Raw genomic sequence first — 22,108 nt, forward strand, 5'->3', positions numbered from 1 at the left:
TTGCCACTCCACTGGTCATCTTTGTTTTGTCTGGAGGCTTTCCAATCTTCATGACTTGGCTGGACGAGACAGACGGCGGTGCCATGTATCCCCACAGAAGATACTGGCCTTTGGCATCTGTTTGACCACTGAACCCAGAGAAAATTTGGAGTGTCCTTAACTTCCTGTTCCTGGGTCGGAACCACAGGGTTCTCCAGAGTGGTGGCTGACCTATTTCTCTGAAATCCAGTTTTACTGTTAAATATTGCTGGAAACAGTGGTTGCCAGCAGCCTGCCTACACCATCAGAGGCTTCCTAAGATAATACCTTTAAATTTATTTTTTAGGAATTACTGTTTGTTGGTTGAGTTGTTGATGAATATGTGTGACACAGTTAGTGTTCTGATCCACACAGGGTGTAGGGGACCGCGTTGCTTACCAGATAGGGCAGAGCTTTCCCAGTAAGTCCCAGTTCCCGTGGGCACTGGGAGACAGGAAAGGAGAGCTGTTAAGCTTTCTGGCTCAGAAGAAAGGTGTTTTTTTTCCTCAGTTTAAAACATTTTTTTTTAGACATGGGGTCTTGCTATGTTGCCCAGGCTCGTCTCGAAATCCTGGGCTCAAGCAGTGCTCCCACCTGGGCCTCCCAAACTGCTGGGATTACAGCTGTGAGTCACCACACTGGACCCTGAAACGTGTTTTTAATAGAACAGGTTAGACTTTGTTGCCTGAAGAAAACTGAATTCACCTTGAAAATCATCATGAAGATCCCCTGCCTTAGCCTTGACCCTGGAGCTTAGGCCCTTCCCTAGAGCCCAGTGACCAGATTAATAAGAGTGAAGGAAGGGTTCCTTGTCTGCCACCTTTTCTCTCAGGTGTCCGGCATAGCGACGGGCGTCTGCCCCACCCTTACCTGGCAGGGTAGTTGAAACTGGTTTGTCTCTCACTTGTTAAGAGGTGACTGTACAGTGTGGATGGGGGAGGACCTTGTTTCAGAAAAATGAAATTGAAATGTTGACACCTCTCCAATACAGACTTGCTTCACTTCATCACTTCCTTTCTACTTGGAAGTTATTTCTGAACTCATTAAAGCTGGAAACAACCTGAGAGAGGTTGGTAAACTGAGAGCTGCAGATGTTGGCTGGTTGAAAGCCATCAGACCTTGCAAAAAAGTTTTTGTTGGGGTGAGTGATAATTTATGCCAAGAGAGTGTCCAATTCTGAATGCCCATTGTATTAATGATTAGACCCTTTTCATAGGTCAGAATTTTACTGAAGTCAAGACTGGTCTAAAGTGTTGGAAAATGCTTTATGTGGAAAGGCTTGGGATTGTTTGAGAGGAGGGTCTGACACAAGCTTGTATTCTGCCTTTGGGTGTGTTAAACTTTGACAAGTGGAAGCAACGATGTTTATCTCTGCACATGCAGAAATTTGGCTTCTATAGCTAGTGAAATTTCAGCCAAATTTTTTTTAACTTTAGGTTTGGGGGTACCTGTTAAGGTTTGTTATATAGGTAAACGCATGTCACAGGGGCTTGTACAGATTATTTCATCACCCAGGTACTATGCCTAGTAGCCAATAGTTATTTTTTCTCCTCTTCTTCCTCCTCCCACCCTCCACCCTCAGGTAGATCCCAGTGTCTATTGTTTCCTTCTTTGTGTTTATGAGTTCTCATCATTTGGCTCCCACTTATACGCCAGAATGTGCGGATTTGGTTTTCTGTTCCTGCATTAGTTTGCTGACGATAATAGCCTCCAGCTCCATCCATGTTCCCACAAAAGATACGGTCTTGTTCTTTTTTTATGCCATCCAAACTTAAAAAAAAAAAATCTACATTGTGATGGTTAATGGGAATTGCTATTCATTGTGTTTTTGCTGTCAACTTAGAAGCCATTCAACCTACCAGAACCAACTGGAATTATCACTGGATGCAATTTGGATACTAGTCTTTGTCCATTTACATAACACCCAGCTCCTTTCTGGATCCACTTATCTTATACCTTCCCTGGAAAGGGGTACTGTTGTTAGACAACTGTAGCACCTTCCGTCTGAGTAGTTCTTGGTAGTAATCAAAGTGTTTTTCACACCTAATGTTTCATAACAGCCTTACTGGGCCCCAGCTTCCATGTGATGCTGACATGGCAGGTGGTAGGACCCTCATTTTTTAGCTAAAGAACCCAGGGCAGAAATGAGGTTAAGTAAATTGCCCATGATCACATGGCTGGATAGCAAGAAGCCAAGGCCAAAATTTAGGTTTCCCGACTTCCAGTTCTCTAGGCACGCTCTGCCTACTCAGGTGTGTTTTATTACCTAGTTCATGGTTCCTGGTCTTTGAGTTTTGATTGTAATCACTGGTTTCTAAAAGAAGGACTCCAGACCCACAGCAGTCATTGTGTGACAATGGTTTTGTTAATAATTGATTACCCCAGCCCTGGCAGCCCTTCAGCTTGCAGAAGGGGATTGTTTGGGAGCCCATATTAACAAATGTATTAAACGTCATGGGAAAGTTGAGGCATTCAAATGCATGTGTGCCTTCCGCCACTATTCTTTACTGTGAGAGGAGCCTGTTTATGCCTCTGAAAGACCTGGTGGGTAGGGGTAGGGGTGGGGTGGATTATAAAATGCCAAAAGGTGTTCAGAACAGGACAGACTCCTGCTCAGGAGAGAGGCGTTTAACAGAGCTAGTGGTTGGGAACAGGGCTGAGGCGTCAGACAGGTGGGGCTTGGGTGCCAGGGCACTCATTAGGTGGATGACTCAGCAGGCTACTTCTTGGGGCCTCAGTTTCCTCATCTGTAAACTGGGAATGATAATGGCACCTACCCCATGGGGTAGTTCTGAGGATTAAATGAGATAATGCACATAATGCACTTAGCACCCAGCAAACTGGAAACGTTCAGTTGCCGTTCACTATAATAAAACTTGCAGAGAGAGGGTCCCTAGGGAGTGGCGAGTTCTCAGTTAATCACAGGTGTAGGAAGACAGCCAAGGTAAGCCCCACCTCTTGGTAGCCACTGGCATTGCTCTGTCACCCACAGAGTATCTGTTCAAGCTGGGCAGGAGTGGGTTAGTCTGGTTGGAGATGTCCCCTGAAATCCCTGAGACTCCCAGAGTTGATGTGGAAAGGGAAAAATCAAAGATGCCCACAGAGAAGTTACCTCAGCCCGTGGAAACTCCAGCTTTGGCTCACTGTTCAGCAGCCACATTTTTCAAATTCTTGGCCTTAGCGTGAGAACTTAAATCATTTTGCAGCAGATAAGTGAGCAGCCATGGTGTCGTGGGCTGGATGGGTCAGGGCCGTGTCTTATGAGGCAGTGAGATGGAAAATCCCATTCTCTGGATTCTCTCAAGGCCCAGAGCGAGGGCTTCTGAAAAGTGGACCAACTTTCAGAGCGGATGGAAATGCTTTTCTTTGGGGAAGGATCCGAGTCCCACAGTCGTCACTCTGTGCTGGACTGCTCCCCTGCAAGCCATCCCCACTCCCGCCAGGCTCCAGCCTGGGACACATACATCTATGCTCCCCACCACTGCCCTGTCCTGCAGCTGAGACGCTGCAAAGGGGCTCCTCCCCCAGAATGGCCTGGTGGCCCAGGAAGGGACAGGTAGGCTGGCTCACATTCCAGGAAACGCCATGATCCTTGGACTGCAAAGCCTGGCTTCTCCCCTGAACTTCCCGAATTCTCGGAAAGATGGCTTCATGGGTATATGTCCAGGTCGTGGAGAAGACTTGTCTCTCCTATTCTTCTCTCCAGGACCACTTGTTTACACAGTTTGATTAGGACTGTGACCTCTTGCACCTAAAGAAAGGAGTGTCCCCCTTTGAACTAGGTAATAAAACACACCTGGCTAGGCAGAGAGTGCCTGGAGAACTGGAAGTCAGGGAACCTAAATTATGGCCTTGGCTCCTTGCTATCCAGCCATGTGATCATGGGCAATTTACTGAACCTCATTTGTGCCTTGGGGTTTTTAGCTGAAAAATGAGGGTCCTACCACCTGCCATGTCAGCATCACATGGAAGCTGGGGCCCAGCAAGGTTGTTATGAAACATCAGTTGTGAAAAACACTTTGATTACTACCAAGAACTACTCAGATGCAAAGTGCTATATGTCTAACAATAATACCCCTTTCCAGGGAAGGGTAAGATAGGTGGATCCAGAAAGGAGCTGGGTGTTATGTAAATGGCCAAAGACTAGTGCCCAAATTGCATCCAATGATAATTCCAGGCCCTCTGTCTCCCTGCTGTCACCAGGGTGGCCACCACTGTCTGCTAGCCCCTAACCTCAGGGTGGCTCTTGTTCTTGAAGCGAGGCAGGCTCATCATAACCATGATCCATGGCTTTGCAAGGACTTGCGGGGCCAGGGGAGGATGGGGAGCCAGGCTAATTAAGCAATCTTTTATTATTTTCAAGCCTGATCCGAAAAGGTAGTTTTGTTATTCTTTTAATCTAAGACCCTGATTCATTGGCCCCTCTGCAGCTCAGTCAACCCAAGGAGGGAACATTGTGTACTTGATAATTAGCAGAAGGTGAGAATGTAAACTCGGGTTGTGGTTTCAACCAGCCACACCCCAGTGTGGTCAAAAGTAACTGTCTTGGGCAGTCAGGAGAGGGAGGTTCTGTGTGACCCTGGCAAGTCCCTTTCCCTTTCTGGGCTTCAGTTTCCTCATCTGTGGAATGTGGAAGGATGGCCGATGTGGGTGGTTTTCAAGTGCTGCTCTCCTGGAGTTCCAAGGAGTTTCAATGGCGAGAGGGAGGAGACCCTCTTTGCTCTGCTTCATGTGGATCTGTTTTGCTTTTTCTCTTTTATCTAGGGGGGTCTTTATCTAAGATGGTGTTTGGGGACTGGAGAGGGAGCACGTTCCCCTGCTAAAAAAGGCATTTGGAAACTGCTGGAATCCAGTGCTTCCAGCTGCAGGGTTCTGTGATCTGTGTTCTCTTTGCTTGTGGTTGAAGGTTGGCTGACAGCAGCCATGCCCACTTCCTGTTCCCCCTTCCCAGTGGATTCAGGATGGAAACGGCCACTGCCGGGGTCACTGCCTACCCTGCCCCTGCCCTGGCCTTTTGCTTAAAGCATATTGGGTCAGACCTGTCATCAGGGATGTCTGGGACTGGCGCTGCGGATCTGCCCACAGACCAGCTTCGTGTCTTCTGCTTCCCCTGCCTTTGACTCCGGCCTCACTGCTGGGGCTGGTTGTCTGTGTTGGTTCAACATGCAGACAGGAGGAGAGTTGGTTGTGGCTCTGCCACAAGTCACTGACCTCTCCTAACCCCAGCTCTCTCATCTATAATGTGACAGATTTATGAATGATGATATCTGCCTTGGCAATCTCCTAAGACTCTGGTGAGACAGCTTATATGGAAAGGGCTCTGGAATCAAATGTGATTTGGAGATGACTGGAGGGTAAGGAGGGGTCAGCCTGGGGGCGGGCAGATGCTGTTCCCTGTGGTGGAGAGGCAGCCTCAGAATGTGGCCCCTCTACAGAGTTCCCCAGCTTTCTGGGAACAAAGCAGACTTTCTGTTATCTTTTTTAAATTATTATTATTGTGATATAATTGACATATAATCATCAGCACAGATTTTAAATGTAGACTTTGATTAGATTTGACAAATGTTTTTATACCCATTATACTAGTTTTCTGTGGCTGCTGTAACAAATTCCTACAAACTTAGTGGCTTAGAGTAACCAAATGTATTGTTTTATAAGTTCAACATGAGTCTTACTAGCTAGACGAAAGCAAGTGCTGGCAGGCCAGCGCTCCTTTCTGGAGGCTCTAGGGGAGAAGGCTTCCTTTGCCTTTTCCAGTTTCCAGAGGCCACCCACATCCCTTGGCTTGTGGTCCCTTCCTCCATCTTCAGGTTTAGCAATGGTGAGTGGAGGCCTTCTCACATTGCCTCTCGCTACCCTCCTCTCCTGCCTCCTGCCTCCACTGTGAAGGCTCCTTGTAATTATGTTGGGCCCACCTGGGTAATCCAAGCTCATCTCTCTACTTTAAGGTCAGAGATTAGCAGCTGTTGTTCCATCTGCACCTTTAATTCCCCTTCGCCACATAAGGCAGCATTTTCACAGGTTCCAGGGACTAGAACATGGACATGTTTGAGGGGGCCATTCTGTCTACCACACCTGTGAAAGTGCCGATTTAATCAAGATGTTTCTTTCCTTCCAGAAAGTTGTCTTATTCCCATTTATAGTCCTTTTCTACTCACAACCCCCTACCTCCCAGAGGCAACCACCATTTTGGTGTTTTTTTTGAACGTTTATTTTAGATTCAGGAGGTAAATGTGCAGGTTTGTTATCTGGGTATATTGTGTGGTGCTGAGGTTTGGGGTACAAATGATCCCATCACCCAGGTGATGAACATCGTACCCAAGAGTTTTTCAACCCTTGCCCCCGCCCAAGTACTCCCCAGTGTCTCTCTTTCCCCTCTTTATGTCCGTGAGTACCCAATGTTTATCTCTCACTGACAAGTGAGAAAATGTAGTATTTGGTTTTTTGTTCCTTCATCAATTTGCTTAGGAAAATGACCCCCAGCTGCATCCATTTTGCTGCAGAGGACCTGATCTCAATCGCTTTTATGGCTGTGTAGTATTCCATGTTTTATATGTACCACATGTATCCAGCTCACTGTTTGTGGGTGCCTAGCAACCATCATTCTGATTTCTCTCACCATCACCTGATGTTTTCTGTTCTGGGCCAGGTTTATGTTGAAGGGCTACCTCACATCTGCCAGGTAGGGTGGAGTGAAGAGTTTGAAAAAGTAAAATCTCTGATGATTTGCTCTTGGTCAGGGTGAAGAGGGATGAATTGAAAGAGGTTCGGAGGAGGGGGAGAGAGGGAGGCGTTGTCGTGTATAGAGGGGCCCTGCTTCAGGAGCCTGGGGCGGGGAGGCTGTGCACCCACCTCCTCTGCTCTCAGCTCCCACCAGCCATAGGGAGGCAGTCCCGAGGAGGACACTCCACTCCCCACCCACACCCTGCATCATTACAGAAAGAGGCTTAATGAACAGGTCTGGGACTGTGTGGAGGGCTCTTGTCTCTCTAAGTCTAGGTCACACCAGGTACCAGAGGGGGCAGGTGAACGCCTCCAGCAGCCACAGCCAGCAATTCCAGAAGGCCCTCCCTGGGGACAGCCACCCCTCTGCCTCCCGTCACTCCCAGGGTATGCCCCTTCTAAGGAGAAGTATGTTAGTTCTTTACCCACACTACCATCATGTTTCACTTCTACTCTCGCAACAGATACCACTGCTTCTCTTCTAGAAACCCCACTTCTTCCTTCGGGGGTACCTTTTTAAGTTTTTTATTTCATTGGGACAGAAGCCTCACTATGTTGCCCAGGTAGGCCTTAAACTCCTGGGCTCAAAAGATCTTCCTGCCTCAGCCTCCGGAGTAGCTGGGACTGCAGGCGTGCGCCCCAGCACCCGGCTTGGAGTGTCTTTATTTGGCTTCTCAGTCAGGGGACTTACACCTTAAGCCCTTGCTTGTCCTCCCTGTTAGAGCTGTCTTCACCTGAGTATCCTGGGGAGACTGCGTTCTTCGTAGTTGGGTATCTTGGGGCTGTGCTAAAATATTTGATGTGTACTATCTTTCAGGGCCCCCTGAGCTCTCCAAAGGAATAATCATTGTAACTAGCTCTGTGGGTTTTTGGGCGAGATAACATGTGAAGGTTTGCCTGAGCTCCTGGTAGCTCGAAAGCAGTCAGTGAGTGTTAGCTATCGTGTTACTGTGGTGATCTCACTGAGCCTTCATAACCATCCATGAAGTACGATTGTTACCCATTTTGCAGATGAGAAGATTTGGGTTTCGGAGACATTGTCACTTCCTAAGGTGACCCTCGCTAGTAAGTGGTGGAGCTGAAATCCAGGCCTTTCCGACTCTGGAAACACAGCTGTCACCTTGATATCGTGTCCTAGCTGCTCGCAGGGTTACCTTCACCTTGGGGTTTTCACATTCTACTAATGTAATGGTAGTAGAAAAACAAAATTAACACCATCAGTTTGCACTGTACTGAGCACTTGGCATGCATCGTGGCAGCCCTTCCATGTGGATTGAGAGAGGCTGGGCAGTGTGCCCAAGGCCACAAAGCCAGTGGGTCAAGGACCTGGGACTCACACCCAGGAAATCTGATTGCAAAGTCTGCCCTGCTAATTCCTCTGTTAAGAAACGCCTTCCCAGTGTGGCAATTCCTCAAAGATTTAGAACCAGAAATACCATTTGACCCAGCAATCCCATTGCTGGGTACATACCCAAAGGAATATAAATCATTCTGTTATAAAGTTACATGTATGCATATGTTTATTGCAGTACTCTTCATAATAGCAAAGACATGGAATCAACCCAAATGCCCATCACTGATAGATTGGATAAAGAAATTGTAGTACATAAACTATGCAGCCATAAAGTGTGGAATACTGTGCAGCCATAAGAAGGAATGAGATCGTGTCCTTTGCAGGGACATGGATGAAGCCAGAAGCCATTATCCTCAGCAAACTAATGCAGGAATAGAAAACCAAACACCGCATGTTCTCACTTATAAGTATGAGCTGAACAGTGAGAACACATGGATACAAGGAGGGGAACAACACACACTGGGTCCTGTTGGGGGAGGCGGGGGTTGAGGGGGAGCATTAGGAAAAAGAGCTAATGCATGCTGGGCTTAATATGTAGGTGACGGGTGGGTTGATAGGTGCAGCAAAGCACCATATATTTACCTTTGTAACAAACCTGCACATCCTGCACAGATACCCCAGAACTTAAAAAGTTGTTTAAATTTTAAAAATTTATTCAAACAGAATTTTAAAAAAGAAATGTCTTCCTTCTGTTAAGGCACTGGTTATATTTCTCCTTTTGATACCAAGAGTAGTGTAACTGAGCACACCTCTCATTTCAGCTTGACCTCAGAGCCCGGCCTGGGACTCCTCTGAATCCTCATTCCCCATTCTCCAGTTCCCAACCTATTCTCTTTTTGATCTTCTGTGCTTACTCATGTCTTCTAGACTTTATTATCCCTTTTATTATTTTATTGAGCACATTCTATCGATAAAGCTGCTTCGAGCAAGTGAGTACTGGAATCAGTAATGCGAAACAAACACACACAGCAGTGTGGCGTTCTCAGTGCCTGGCCCTGCCTCATCTCATAAGAGCTTCCCTTACCCTGACCCTAGCGGTTGACAGCCGTTGGGTCACCCGGCTGGCCGTCAGACAGTGCGGTCTGTGGCAGGCTATCTGTGTGTGTCGCGTGGCGCTGCTATCAGATGACAGATGGCGGGCTTTATTTATTCATTTGCTTACTTAGTTGAAGGGCTTTTGTTTCCTTGAATGACCAGATTGTCCAAAATGCTTTTAAAGCTGCTTCTATGCCACAAGAACAGGGTTGGGATACAACTGAAGCTAATGGTCCTGCACGGCCACCTTCTGGTGCACCCCCGCTTTAGCAGGCAGTCCCCTGTGAGCCCACATGGGTGAGATGTTGGATGGCCTGTCTTGGTGGGAAATTCAGTCACCATAATTAGGTGGCTTCAGGTTGCATTCTTTGTACCCACTATTTTTTTGTCTCTTTTGTTGATCTGAGGGTTCAAGAGCTCTCAAAGAAGTGAACAATTGAAAGTTGCTTTCTCTTATTTGAGCAATTTTCTAGAATTCATTTATTTTGGAGATTTATTTCTGTCATGTCCACCAAATATAAAAAGGATCCAACTGTGGGGAGGGAGGCATCCGGTTATGGGGAGCCATAAAGTGTTGGGTTATATTCATTCTTTTGTCAAATAATCATGGAGTGCCTTCTGTGTGCTGGGTCTCTTCTAGGAGCTCTGGGGGCAGCTGAAAACCACTGAGGTGAGGCATCTGCCTTCATAGGGCTTGCACTCTGCATAAGACAGACAGTAAGCAGGCGAACAGCCAGTGCGACAGTGCAATTCAGAGGGCTCGATTGCTGTGAAGAAGATAAAACGGGGCATGGAGAATAAGCAGTAGGCTTGGGAGCTGCTGTAGGGGCAGCCTCACTGAGCAGGTGGCATTGGTGGTGGGCCCAAAAGATGAGGAGCCCTAGCCAGGGGAAGAAGCAGGAATATAAGAATAGGGCAGTGGCATTGAGTGTCTGCCACAGCACTGTTTACCAGCAGCCTCCTGGGTCACTTTTGTAGGGATAAAAGGCTATTTAGTAAATAGTTATTATGGTGTTTATTGAATTACTGTGTGTTTTCCTCCTGAGACTGTCAATTTCATGGGGGGAAGGTCTAGGCTCGTTTTTGCTCACTTCTCTTATAACTGACATAGTGCCCACCTCGTGACAAATGCAAAAATAAGTAGTGGGTGGGTGGGTGGGTGGATGGATGGATGGATGGATGGATGGATGGATGGATGGATGGATGGATGAGTAGGTAGATGGATGAGTGGATGGATGGATGAAATAGCAGGAAACCTAAAAGAAAAGAAAATAGGCAATAAAGGGCAATGGAGGACACTACAGACTTACCTTCGTTCCAGAGTGGGAATCGTGAAGGCCTCAGCGACACGCAGGGTGACAAGGCCAAGCACAGGGGAGGTGGTAACTTGTGTCCTGGCATTTGGCAGTGGTTGGAGAGAAAACAAACCAGGGAGCACAGGCAGGAAGGATGGATCCTGTGCTGTAAAAAACAACCAGAGGTAAAGAAGAACAGTTAGAAGGAAGAGAAAGGGCACGACCAAGAAGTGCATTGTGGGCAGACGGGACAGATGTTTGTCCACAAAGTGTGTGAGTCGATGGCTGGAAGAGTCAAAGCAGCTGAAGTTGCATGTTGATGATGGAAATGTGGTGGTTCCCTAGGGCTCTGCTGAATCAGGCATTGGGGTGTGTGTATGGGTGAGTTTCAAGAGTTAGGGGGCTTCGAGAAGGTGATAAGATTTAAGATCTTTCTGGGATTGGAAGCCTAGGACTGCCTTCTATAGGGAAGTGCCATCTTTCCAAATGGAAGGATTTGAAATTGGCAGAAGATCCCCTGGAAGAAGCAAATATATTGTTTGGAGCTTTGTTTTTTAAATGACCGTATTGTATTTTTATGTAAATAATTTACAACAGTGTGGTGTTTGCAAAGGGGTGAAAAGCGAATACTCATAAATGAAGTTGAGATACCATGTTGTGTTTTTCCATCAACAGTGTATACTACTGCTTGCAGTGGGTCCAAAAACAAATGTGTATCCAAGAGGAGAGCTACCTGTTCATTTTGAGCTTCTTCATTTAACTACTCTTACCTGTCCTTTGAGACCCGATTTGAAGATGACCTTTTTCTTGAAGATTTTGGAATCACTATAGCATAGTGTCATCCTCACCAGCTCTGAGCATCTATAATATAGTTGTGTAGCTTCCTGAGCACTTTTTACTTAACATAATTTAGTCTGATTTATGGACATGTCATCCTAACATGTTAATGAGCACAGGCAGCATATCTTATTCATGTGTATATTTTGATAGGGCTCTGCCCAAGGGAAGAGTGCATAGAAGCCCTTAAACAAATGATTGGCCCTGCAGTAATCCCCCCACAAAAAGTCAGTTTTCATTATTAACAGTGTTGTTTTGCGTGTGTGCAACAGTGAAAGGGAGTTGTTCTTAGTTGGCAACAGTCTGCCTACGACACTCGAGCATGCTCCCAAAGCCTATGTGTCTGTTCCAGTCACAGCAATTTGTTTCAAAGGCTGTGTGTTGAAAACCTCAGGCCTTAGAACCCAGAGAACTACAGTGTGTGGAGTGGTCCTTAACGTTGACCTAAACTTAGATCATGCGTGAGCTTTTGCAACTGGCTCTAATCTTCATTAGGTTTTGGTGTCATGAGTGGGGTGCAGTTTCTGGTCAGTTACAGTGTTCACAATCCATGGATTTTCCTTTGCAGCACTCCTTTTTCTGCCGTTTGACAGAAGATAAGAAGTCAGAGAAATTCTTTAAGGTGTTTTATGACCGGATGAAGGTGGCCCAGCAAGAAATCAAAGCAACAGTGACAGTGAACACCAGTGACTTGGGAAATAAAAAGAAAGACGACGAGGTAGACAGAGATGCCCCATCACGGAAAAAAGGTAAATGTTCTTCAGTCTTCAGTCAGCTGGACCTTGAACAACAGAGGAGTCCTTGTTTTCCTTCATTGTTTTCCTTACTTCTGTGCTCTAAAATGCATTATGATGGGAGCTTTCAGAAGAAAAGCCAGCCTGGTTATGACGTAATTCTTCCTCAGTGACCTGAGCTGAAGCCCTGCTGCTCAGAAGGATCTTCCTGTTTAATAAAGAACATTCCTCTTGGTCAAGCTTAGGGTTTTATTGGCAAGGGATCCATGAATATTCTTTTCCTGTGATTTATATTTAATGTTAGAGAAAGTTGAGGGAAATACGTATTTTAAAACTGGGTGTCAGTCCTTTGTCAGATAATGTTCTTTTGTTTTCTGAGGTATTGGAAAGCTTATAAAGCTTTTTATCCAGTATCTCACCAGAACAGAAGTCATACTGGGGAGTGGGTAGACCCACAGGTGTTGGAGTCAGGTGGTCTTGAGAAAGTTAAGCACCCTGAGCCTCATGTTTCAAGTTTAGAACTGGGTTTCTCAACCACAGCACAAGTGACATTTGGAGAATTCTTTGTTACAGGGCTGTCCGGCTGTCCTGTGCACTGTAAGATATTTAGCAGCATATACATTCTCTACCCATTAGATGCCAGCAGCATACCCCTACTCCCAGAATGTCTCCAGACATTGCCAGTTGTCCCCTGGGTGGGGTTGGGGGCAAAATCACCCCTGGCTGAGAACAGCTGGTCTAGAATGGAGCTAAAGAGAAGAAAAAGAAGAATGGCTACCATTTGCTAAATGCTTACTAGGAATCAGGCACTGTTCAACGTTCTTTTTTAAAAACAAAATCTTGGCTCTGTCTCACTCTGTTGCCCAGGCTAGAGCGCAGTGGCACGATCATTGCTCACTGCAGCCTCAAACTCCTGGGCTCAAATGATCCTCCCACCTCAGCCTCCTGAGTAGCTGGGACTGCAAGTATGCACCACCACATCTGGCTAATGTTTAAAACAATTTTTTTTTTTTTTGGTAGAGATCGAGTCTCACTATGTTGCCCAAGTTGGTCTTGAACTTCTGGCCTCAAGTGATCCTCTTGAGTAGCTGGGATTATAGTCCAGCCACTGTGCTGACTGTTCAAAGTTCTTTACAATTCCACTCATTTCAAACTCATGTCACCTCTGCAAGATAGATAAAATTGAGTTATCCCCATTTTACAGGTGAGGGGACTGAGGCACAGAGAGGGTAATTAAGTCATTATGGACATGCAGCTAGAAGGCAGTGGAGCCAGCATTTGAACCGAGCTTGTCTGGCTGCGGAGTCAATGCTGCTAACTGTAATGCCATGGTTACTTCACAGGGTTATTCTGAGGATGAGATAAAATAACACAAAGTTCTTAATCATGGTGCTTTGACAGTTACAAGCTCAACATAATGCTAATCACAATTATTGTTGTCGTAATGACAATAATTGTGATTAGCATTATGTTGAGCTTCTTAAGAACTTTCTTGAGATATTATTCATGAATGCTCTCCCATTTTAAAGATGAGGAAGCTGAGGCCCAGACCCTTATATTTTTGAGGTTGACAGAACCTGTACTAAGGCTTTTCCTCTAAAACATCGCATGCATAGGTGAAATGGTAGCACCACAAGTAAGGTGGCAGGGCGTGGCTCAGTTTTAATCCTGTCTGAGGACTGAAAGCAGATTGTGACTTCTTGGAGTGTTTTGCCAACTTTGAAGATCTATAGGAGATACAGGAATGTAGGTTTCTGAGTGTCACCTTTGGAGTGGTGAACAGGGACCATGAGGACTCTGCAGCCTTTCATGCCTTATGCTTGCTTTCTAGCTAAAGAGCCCACAACACAGATAACAGAAGAGGTCCGGGATCAGCTCCTGGAGGCCTCTGCTGCCACCAGGAAAGCCTTCACCACTTTCAGGAGGGAGGCTGATCCCGACGACCACTACCAGCCTGGAGAGGGCACCCAGGCCACTGCCGACAAGACCAAGGACGACCTGGAGATGAGCGCGGTCATCACCATCATGCAGCCCATCCTCCGCTTCCTGCAACTCCTGTGCGAAAACCACAACCGAGACCTGCAGGTGAGGGCCTGGGGGCGGGGGCATGGAGGGAGCTCGGGCAAGGCTGCCAAGGCCTGCCTTCCTCTGGTAATTCAGCACCTCTCACTTGGGCCAGATTGCTTGAGCCAAGGATTCAGCAAGGTTCTTTTTTATCTTTTTTCTTTTTATCTTTTCTTTTCTTTTTTTTTTTTTTTTTTTTTTTTTTTGAGATGGAGTCTCGCTCTGTCGCCCGGGCTGGAGTACAGCGGCATGATCTTGGCTTACTCCAACCTCCACCTCTTGGGTTCAAGCAATTCTCCTGCCTCAGCTTCCCGAGTAGCTGGAATTACAGGAGTGCACCACCATGCCTGGCTAATTTTTGTATTTTTAGTAGAGTCGGAGTTTCATCCTGTTGGCCAGGCTGGTCTCGGACTCCTGATCTCAAGTGATCCCCCCACCTTGGCCTCTCAAAGTGCTGGGATTACAGGCGTGAGCCACCAAGTCTGGCCAGATCAGCAAAGTTCTCTGATGCAAAAGCCTGGGTCAGTGATGCATCTCCTTGTCTGTCTTCCTGCTGTTTCCACAGAGCCAGAGACCACATCTTGTGCACCAACATAGGTGCCTGCCCCATATGTATTTGTTAAGTGTCTGTATGTGCCTGTTTATGTGTGTGTCTTGTAGCCTGTCACTATTAGACATCTAGGTGCTCAGGTAAAAATGGGATGGATGGGCCGGGCGCGGTGGCTCAAGCCTGTAATCCCAGCACTTTGGGAGGCCGAGATGGGCGGATCACGAGGTCAGGAGATCGAGACCATCCTGGCTAACACAATGAAACCCCGTCTCTACTAAAAATACAAAAAAATTAGCCGGGCGAGGTGGCGGGCGCCTGTAGTCCCAGCTACTTGGGAGGCTGAGGCAGGAGAATGGCGTAAACCCGGGAGGCGGAGCTTGCAGTGAGCCGAGATAGCGCCACTGCACTCCAGCCTGGGCGACAGAGCGAGACTCCGTCTCAAAAAAAAAAAAAAAAAAAAGGGATGGATGGATGGTTAGATAATTAAATATATTAGATTTCTAAAATTGGATACATAGAAAGTTCTGATTAAATATTTGTTGACTGAATAAAGGAAATGGCTGCCTTTCAGTGTTTTACAGAAAGAGGTGCTCAGAAATCTTTGCTGAACTGATTATTCCAGAAATCGTTTGTTCATTTTGTTGTTGTTTTTGTATAACCATGGCCAAGGTTCGTTAGGCACTTATGATATCCTGGATCCTTAGTGTTGCTTATATGATTATATTTTATAGAGAAGGAAACTGAGGTGCAGAGGACACAGGGAGTGCAGAACTAGGACTTGAACCCAGGCATCTGAACATCTCCTTTATGATGGAATGTTTCCTCCTAAGACACTTCAGTCAGCTATGGTAGTTCTGTGTAGTTGGGTTATGAGGGTATGGAAAGGAAATAATGCTAGTCCAGATCTGGCCAGGGGAAGGCGCAGCCTTTAAATATTTACCTGGTTGACCTTATCCCCCAGGTGACTTGATGCCTGTCACACCTTGATTGTGGCTACACAGTTGGTATTGCCACAGTGAATTGCTCTCACTTAAAACTTGCCACAGATTCTATGCCTGGATTAGCTAAGAAATGATATTGTTAATCAGTAAGGCGAACTGTGAAATGGAATTGAGAGAAACCTGCAACGTTAATACCTTCTATAGTTGTTTGAATTTTCAATCGGATTGAAGAGCCTCAACTTTGAAAAAGCATCTGAGATCTGAGGTCATCACCTGGCCAGATCTGACTCATGTTGGAAAGTGAAGGAATTTCACACACACCCCACTGTCAGCCAGGCTGGACCCACAGTACCATGTGGCTTGCATGCTAGTGGGGGCCCCTCCAGATGAGGTTGGTTCTTTCTTTTCTTTGGTGCCTGGCCCATTTCAGCCTGTGGTGCTCCCTGCTTGATCCCTGTTGCCATCTGAGTGTGGGATCTCAGCCATCAGTTTCCTTAGTTTTCTTGTCAGTTGCTCAGACTTTCCTCTTTTGGGCTTAAGAACACCTCAGCCCTAGATTTTCTTGCCAGGACTGTGCAGTCCAGTTGGGTGGAGCAAAGCACTTATGTGCCCCAAAGGCTCAGGGCCTGGTAACCATCTCACTGGCTGATAACTTCTATCTGTAGGCCACTGTTTCCCCGACATTGTCCACCCTCCACCTTCCATAACCCTACCACTAGTCACAGGGTTCAGGCAAAGGGGGAGTGAGTGACCCACAGAGGACTAAGCCTGAGCAGCTCAGCTTGGCACCTCTGTGGATGGGAGTGGGGGCACCCTGATGCTGGGGCCTGTTTCTGGGTAGAGCATGGTGATCAGTGCCCCTGTACTATTCCCCTGTGCAGGTGTCATTGGTCGCTGCCAGCCTTGGGGTCCACAGGGGAAGTAGGTTGAGATGATGCCCAGGCATGTGTGTGTCATGTAATCAATATCAGTGAATCCCTGCTCTATGCGCAGCATCCATGGTGACAGGACCTCACCCCTGCCTTCACAGAGCTGAGTCTAGGGTAGCAGCCACTCGAACTGAATGGAACCAGCCACTCCTTAGAGGAGAGGAACCAACCCAATGCAGGTCCAATGCAGGTCCTTGTTTAAGGCCTCTTAGAGGAGCTGGCATCTGCTGAGTTCTGAGTTGATGAAACCCAAGACTGCCTGGAGTAGAATCCCTCCATGAGTGTCAGAGGGGCAGTGCTAATGTGCTTGTTCCCAAGCTTAGCTCTGGTGGCACGGGCTTGTTCCGCCTTCCCTCTCTCCCTGACCTTCCCTCCCTCGCCCATACACCCACTTCCTTCCACTGTGGAAGCAGAGTAAGGCTTTAATTGCACAGGTTCATCATTTCTTGTTTGGAAGTCTTCAGAATTTTAGTTTTAGCTTAGCTTTTTGCAGAATTTGAATCAATGCCCTGGGAACCCCATGGACAGAAGCACCTTTTAATGAAGTCCTTCCAAAACTCGTTTCTCAGTGCATAGCTCTGTGGGAAACAGTGCTGTGGGGTGTTGGGGTGTATAGTATATTTTAACATATTTTAACTTTAAAAAAAGACCTAGCAACATAATTTTTGAAGGTATCATAAAGATTATCCAGTTCAGTGCTTTTAAACTTTTTGGTGGGCGGGGGGCATACAGGATCCTTTGTTTGAATATCTTATGCAGAAATACACTAAATACTGCAGAGGAGAGCAAAGCTGCTCTGTTCAGAGTGGAAACTAGAGTGCTCCCTCACCTACAAGACCCCTGGGATGGCAGGGAGGAATTGCACGGAGCCCCCAGGGTTCTGCAGGGCCCAGTTAGAAGCCCGTGATCTGGACCAGTGGTTCACAAGGATGGAGGTTGGAATCATCCTTAAAAACTCTTGCAAAATCAGACTCTCTCAGGTAGTGACTTGCTGCAATACAATTATTGTGTGTAGAAATCCACTTCTCCAAAAAATAGTTTTCAGCAGGACTCAGCCACTCTGAGTGCCATTCTGTGGCAATATCCCAGAACAGGGGGTGGGTCACTGTGTCCGGGATTCCCCTTGGATCGGACGGAAGGAGAAGGCATTCTCATAAGGAGAGAGTGTTCGGCTTCCTGGTGTACAGCAGCTCAGAGTCTGCGCAGAGGGAGAAGGAATCTGGCCTTTTGCAGCAGCAACCTCTGGGCTCCTGCCCGGAGTCACTTGTCATATTTATAACCTTAACTTTCCTGTTGGTAAATGTTCAGAAGAGATAAAGTCACCAAGTCTCACTTTGCCAAACAGGCAGTTGCTGCCTTAAGCAAGCCTTGTTTACAGTGGTCAGAAATGTGATGGGAAAAACCGTTCTTCAGCCAGTTGGCATGTGTTTGGGGGCCCTCCCCTGAGAAGCTGGCTTTGCTCTTCCCCGTGGGGCAATGAAGGTCCTGCTCTCTTTCCGCCAAAGTCTGTCTAAGCACAGACTTAAAGTCTTCCATTTCCTTAACCCACCCATCTCAACTTGGTCCCAGGCCCTCCAAGGAAGACTGCAAAAAGGGCAGGATTTCTCTAGCCTGGACAAGCCAGGGTGGTACATGCTGACGGGGAGTTCTCTTCTCTGAGAAGGAGTTCCCTGTGCCTCGTAGTGAGTGGCGTGCCTCTGTTTATGGAGAGGGCCAGAGGAAATGGATCTGAGTCTGGGACAGATTCCGCCCAGACACTCTGAAAGCCATGAAAGATGAGAGAGGCTTTCAGGAATGGGCAGCCATTGTCTTCATGGGGAGTTTGAAACACGTGGGCCCAGCTAGCCTCGAGGACTTCCTGGTCCTCTTCCCTCCATTCATTTCATTTAGTTCAGATTATTTCAACCAGTGTTTGCAAAGCACCTGGTAGGTACCAGTCCCTGTGCCAGCTGCTGGGCACCCAGCGCTGTCAACGTGGTCCTTGGTGAGTTGATCGGCCCCTCTGTATGCACATCACGGAGTGAGGAGGGCCGGAAGAGGCAACGCGCAGTGCTCCCATCTCACTGGAGCAGAGGCCAGGGGTTGGAGGAGCTTCCTAGAAGTGACTTTAGACCACATCCTGAAGGAAGAGGAGTCATTCAGGGTGGAGGCCCTGAGGGCAACAGGCAGAGGGCATTGGCTGGTAGGAGCCCAGAGGCCAGGCAGAGAATGAGGAGTGCTTGAAGTGTGTTGTAAATACTGGTTGAAATAATCTGAATTAAATGAAATGAATTCACTGGGAGTGGTAACAGAAGTTTGAGAGACAGATGTTATAAGGTATAAGACTTGCCTCTCAGATGTTATAAGAGTGGCCTCTCTTTCATCCATAGAGACTTGGTTGTTGGTTTAGACTATATCCTTAAGTCCTTTTTCTATATATTCTAATGGGAACATTTGTTACGTATTAATCTATATGCCTTTTTAAATTCATTGGGAGCAGTAACAGAAATTTGAGAGGCAGATGGGCTAGGAGAGCCTTGCTGTGAATTTCAGCTATGGACAGCCAGGCCCTCTCCAGAGTTGTCCCAAACACTCCTCCTGCGCCCCTGCACAGAGCGGGGCTGAGCCAAGCCCTCACACAGGTAGCGTCTTCCCTGAGGAGCTGGAGCAAGGCAGAAATGGCTATGAAATCCTCCTCTGGTTTCCCTTAGAAAAACAGTTGAGCCCGCACAGTCCCAAATCATCTATTCTCCCTCCACCTCCCACCTGGACCTGAACTTGTTATGAAGCAAAAGGGATTTGGGTTAAGTTGTAGTGGGGAAAAAGGAGGCGGTTAGTTTGGTGATGAGTCAAGCATGGAACTTGGTTACCAGCTCTTAACCTGTACATTTACAAATGTTTTAATTACACAAGGAATATGTGGATATATTCTTTTTATAAAGATGAAATGAATATAAGTATTTAGTTACAAGAGTTGCCTCTCTTTCATCCATAGAGAATTGGTTATTGGTTTAGACTGTATCCTGTAGTCCTTTTCTATGTATTGAAATGGGAACATTTGTTAGATATTAATCTATATGCCTTTTTGAAAAAGCTTGACAGTGTATCCTAGACATCTTTCCATATTGGCACATATGGATCTACTCAGTGTTCCTAATTTATAATATTAAATGATATAGATATACTGTAATTTATTTACTCCTCAATTGGTGTGCAATTAGGTTGTTTCCAGTTCTTCACTGTCACAAACAGTACTATAGTGAACATCCAATACAGACTTTGTGAGTAGAAGTGAATACTTCATAGAAGTGGAAATTACTGGGTCAAAGATCATGTCCATTTTATCTTTTCGTATTGCCCAGTTTTTACAGTAACCATGTCGCTTTGGTAACTGAGAAAGAGAACATACATAATTAATTTTTGCTTCTTTTTAAGAACAGATTACTGGAGCCTCTGAAAAAAATCTCCTCGTTAAAATACTCTATTTCTCAAGTTGGGTGAATGTGGCTTTTTAAATTTTGTTGAGGAAGTGTCTTGCTCCTATCTGTGCCTCTTGTTTACATTTGGAACTCACCTGGAGAATACCTGCTCAGGCACGTGCACATAAGCACACACACGTTTACTCACACTCACTCCTTCCCTTAATCATAGAAATGGTCAAACAAGTAATCTAGGCTCCCTCCACATGGCACTCGGAGTAAGCCAGCTGATCACACCCCCATTTTATGGTGAACCCTCCCCAGCGCTGGGCTCCGGGCATTCAACACTCAGACCACACCATCATCTTTAAACACAACCACTGCCCTTGGAAATGTCAGATGCCTCTGAACTTAACACCTGATGGAAGCTGGGGTGGGCAGGAGTGAGGAAGGGGTAAGAAGTGAATGGAGAAATGAGGACTCAGAAAGATGACAGGAGTCAACTGCACTGCATTCCACATACTGACACCTTGGAGAGCAGGTTGCATTGTTGAGGGCCATTGCCGTACACCAAGTCTATGGGCTTATCGTCGTGGTGGGGGGGGTACAGTGACTCTTCCATGCTCTCCCACGTGGCATCTCTCTGTATAATTACCAACCTATGAGAGGCTATCAAAATGGCAGGATGAATAACGTTTCCCTCTTTTCTCTGCCTTTGCTCCCCTAACCTGGGGACTACTCAATTGCAGAACTTCCTCCGTTGCCAAAATAACAAGACCAACTACAATTTGGTATGTGAGACGCTGCAGTTTCTAGACTGTATTTGTGGAAGCACAACTGGAGGCCTTGGTCTTCTGGGCTTGTATATAAATGAAAAGAACGTAGCACTTATCAACCAGACCCTGGAAAGTCTGACCGAATACTGTCAAGGACCTTGCCATGAGAACCAGGTAATTAAATTTCTGTTTTGGGATGGGGAAAAAAGTGTCCTATTTTAGAAATGTTGACAGAAACTAGTTCAGACATCATGAAGCCTGTGCCTGTTGGCCTAGGGAGTCAGTAGGACAGGAGGCTGTCTTCCAGCAGTTGAGAAATAGCCATGGTGTTTCATGATACTTCAGAACCTTCCTAATGAAGGGCATTGGAGGGGCAGTCTGTGGTCTCTTTCTTTGCCTAGGTTTGGCTTCCTTTGATTTGGTTTGAATGTCCAACTTTTCAACTTGACTTCTAGGAGTAGGCAATAAAGCAAGAGTTAAATGAGAACCAAAAGACAGTGATCTATTTTAAATACTAGGGGATTTCAAAGAGTGACTACTCGAAGGACGTTTAAGCCTAGCTAGAGAGAAGAAAATTACTACACGTGAGACAGCTTGAAAGTAATACAAGGACATTTATAGTTGAGATTTAAACATCATGGACATTCAGGGAAAAGAAAGACGAGATAGTCTTGACTTTGGTCTCTCAAAGAGGTATATTTTGGGAGTACAATCCAGTAACTTCTTGTCTTGAGTAGAGTCGTTGCTTATACATGGCATCTTAAGGATTTTGTGAGTTTTTGCATTGTGCCAGGTTGAGTATGATTTTTTTTTTTTTTTTTTTTTTTTGGAGACAGAGTCTCACTCTGTTGCTCAGGCTGGAGTGCAGTGGCATGATCTCAGCTTACTGCCTCCCGGGTTCAAGGGATTATTCTGCCTCAGCCTCCCTAGTAGCGGGGACTACAGGTGCATGCCACCAAGCCTGGCTAATCTTTGTATTTTTTCAGTAGAGATGGGGTTTCACCATATTGGCCAGGCTGGTCTCGAACTTCTGACCTTGTGATCCACCCACCTCGGCTTCCCATAGTGCTGGGATTACAGGCTTGAGTCACCGTGCCCGGCCAAGTATGATTTTTAATCCCAAATTATAGCTTCATCCTGATTGGAAAGGGATGACTGAGCTTTCAAATGGTCAGTGCTAAACCCAGCAGCCAGGGAAGGTTACTTGTGTGACTTGGGGAGCCAGGCCCTTCATTCAGAGGAGAATGGTTTATGAGAGACAACTCATTGTCTATTAAAAACCTGGTCTCAGTTGTCTGTGAATGTGAGAATAGCATTTTGTGAGATGCACTTTCCTCTCCCGGTTCCCTCATGAAGCAGATGGTGTAGTCCTAGTTAAAATGAAAAGGAACAAAAAAATACAACAGGCATGGGGAAAGGCTTTATTTGACATCTAAGTGAATTTCCTTATTACC

The 22,108-nt window shown here is 46.3% G+C and overlaps 2 protein-coding genes across 2 annotated transcripts in view; one reads left to right on the plus strand and one right to left on the minus strand.

Annotated features, from left to right (window-relative positions):
* Positions 1-22,108, plus strand: part of ITPR1 (inositol 1,4,5-trisphosphate receptor type 1) — a 355,422-nt gene that overhangs the window by 262,100 nt on the left and 71,214 nt on the right. Inside the window, exons 45-47 of the mRNA XM_077993346.1 lie at positions 11,831-12,011; positions 13,828-14,081; positions 20,628-20,828. Coding sequence (XP_077849472.1) covers positions 11,831-12,011; positions 13,828-14,081; positions 20,628-20,828 — 636 coding nt within the window. The remainder of the gene's footprint in view (positions 1-11,830; positions 12,012-13,827; positions 14,082-20,627; positions 20,829-22,108) is intronic.
* The window catches only part of LOC114676384 (uncharacterized), a 72,985-nt gene that overhangs the window by 5,689 nt on the left and 45,188 nt on the right, over positions 1-22,108 (minus strand). The window contains exon 3 of the mRNA XM_077993344.1: positions 10,441-10,591. Coding sequence (XP_077849470.1) covers positions 10,441-10,531 — 91 coding nt within the window. The 5' untranslated portion in view covers positions 10,532-10,591. The remainder of the gene's footprint in view (positions 1-10,440; positions 10,592-22,108) is intronic.

This window comes from Macaca mulatta, chromosome 2, assembly GCF_049350105.2.
Source record: "Macaca mulatta isolate MMU2019108-1 chromosome 2, T2T-MMU8v2.0, whole genome shotgun sequence".
NCBI lineage: Eukaryota > Metazoa > Chordata > Mammalia > Primates > Cercopithecidae > Macaca > Macaca mulatta.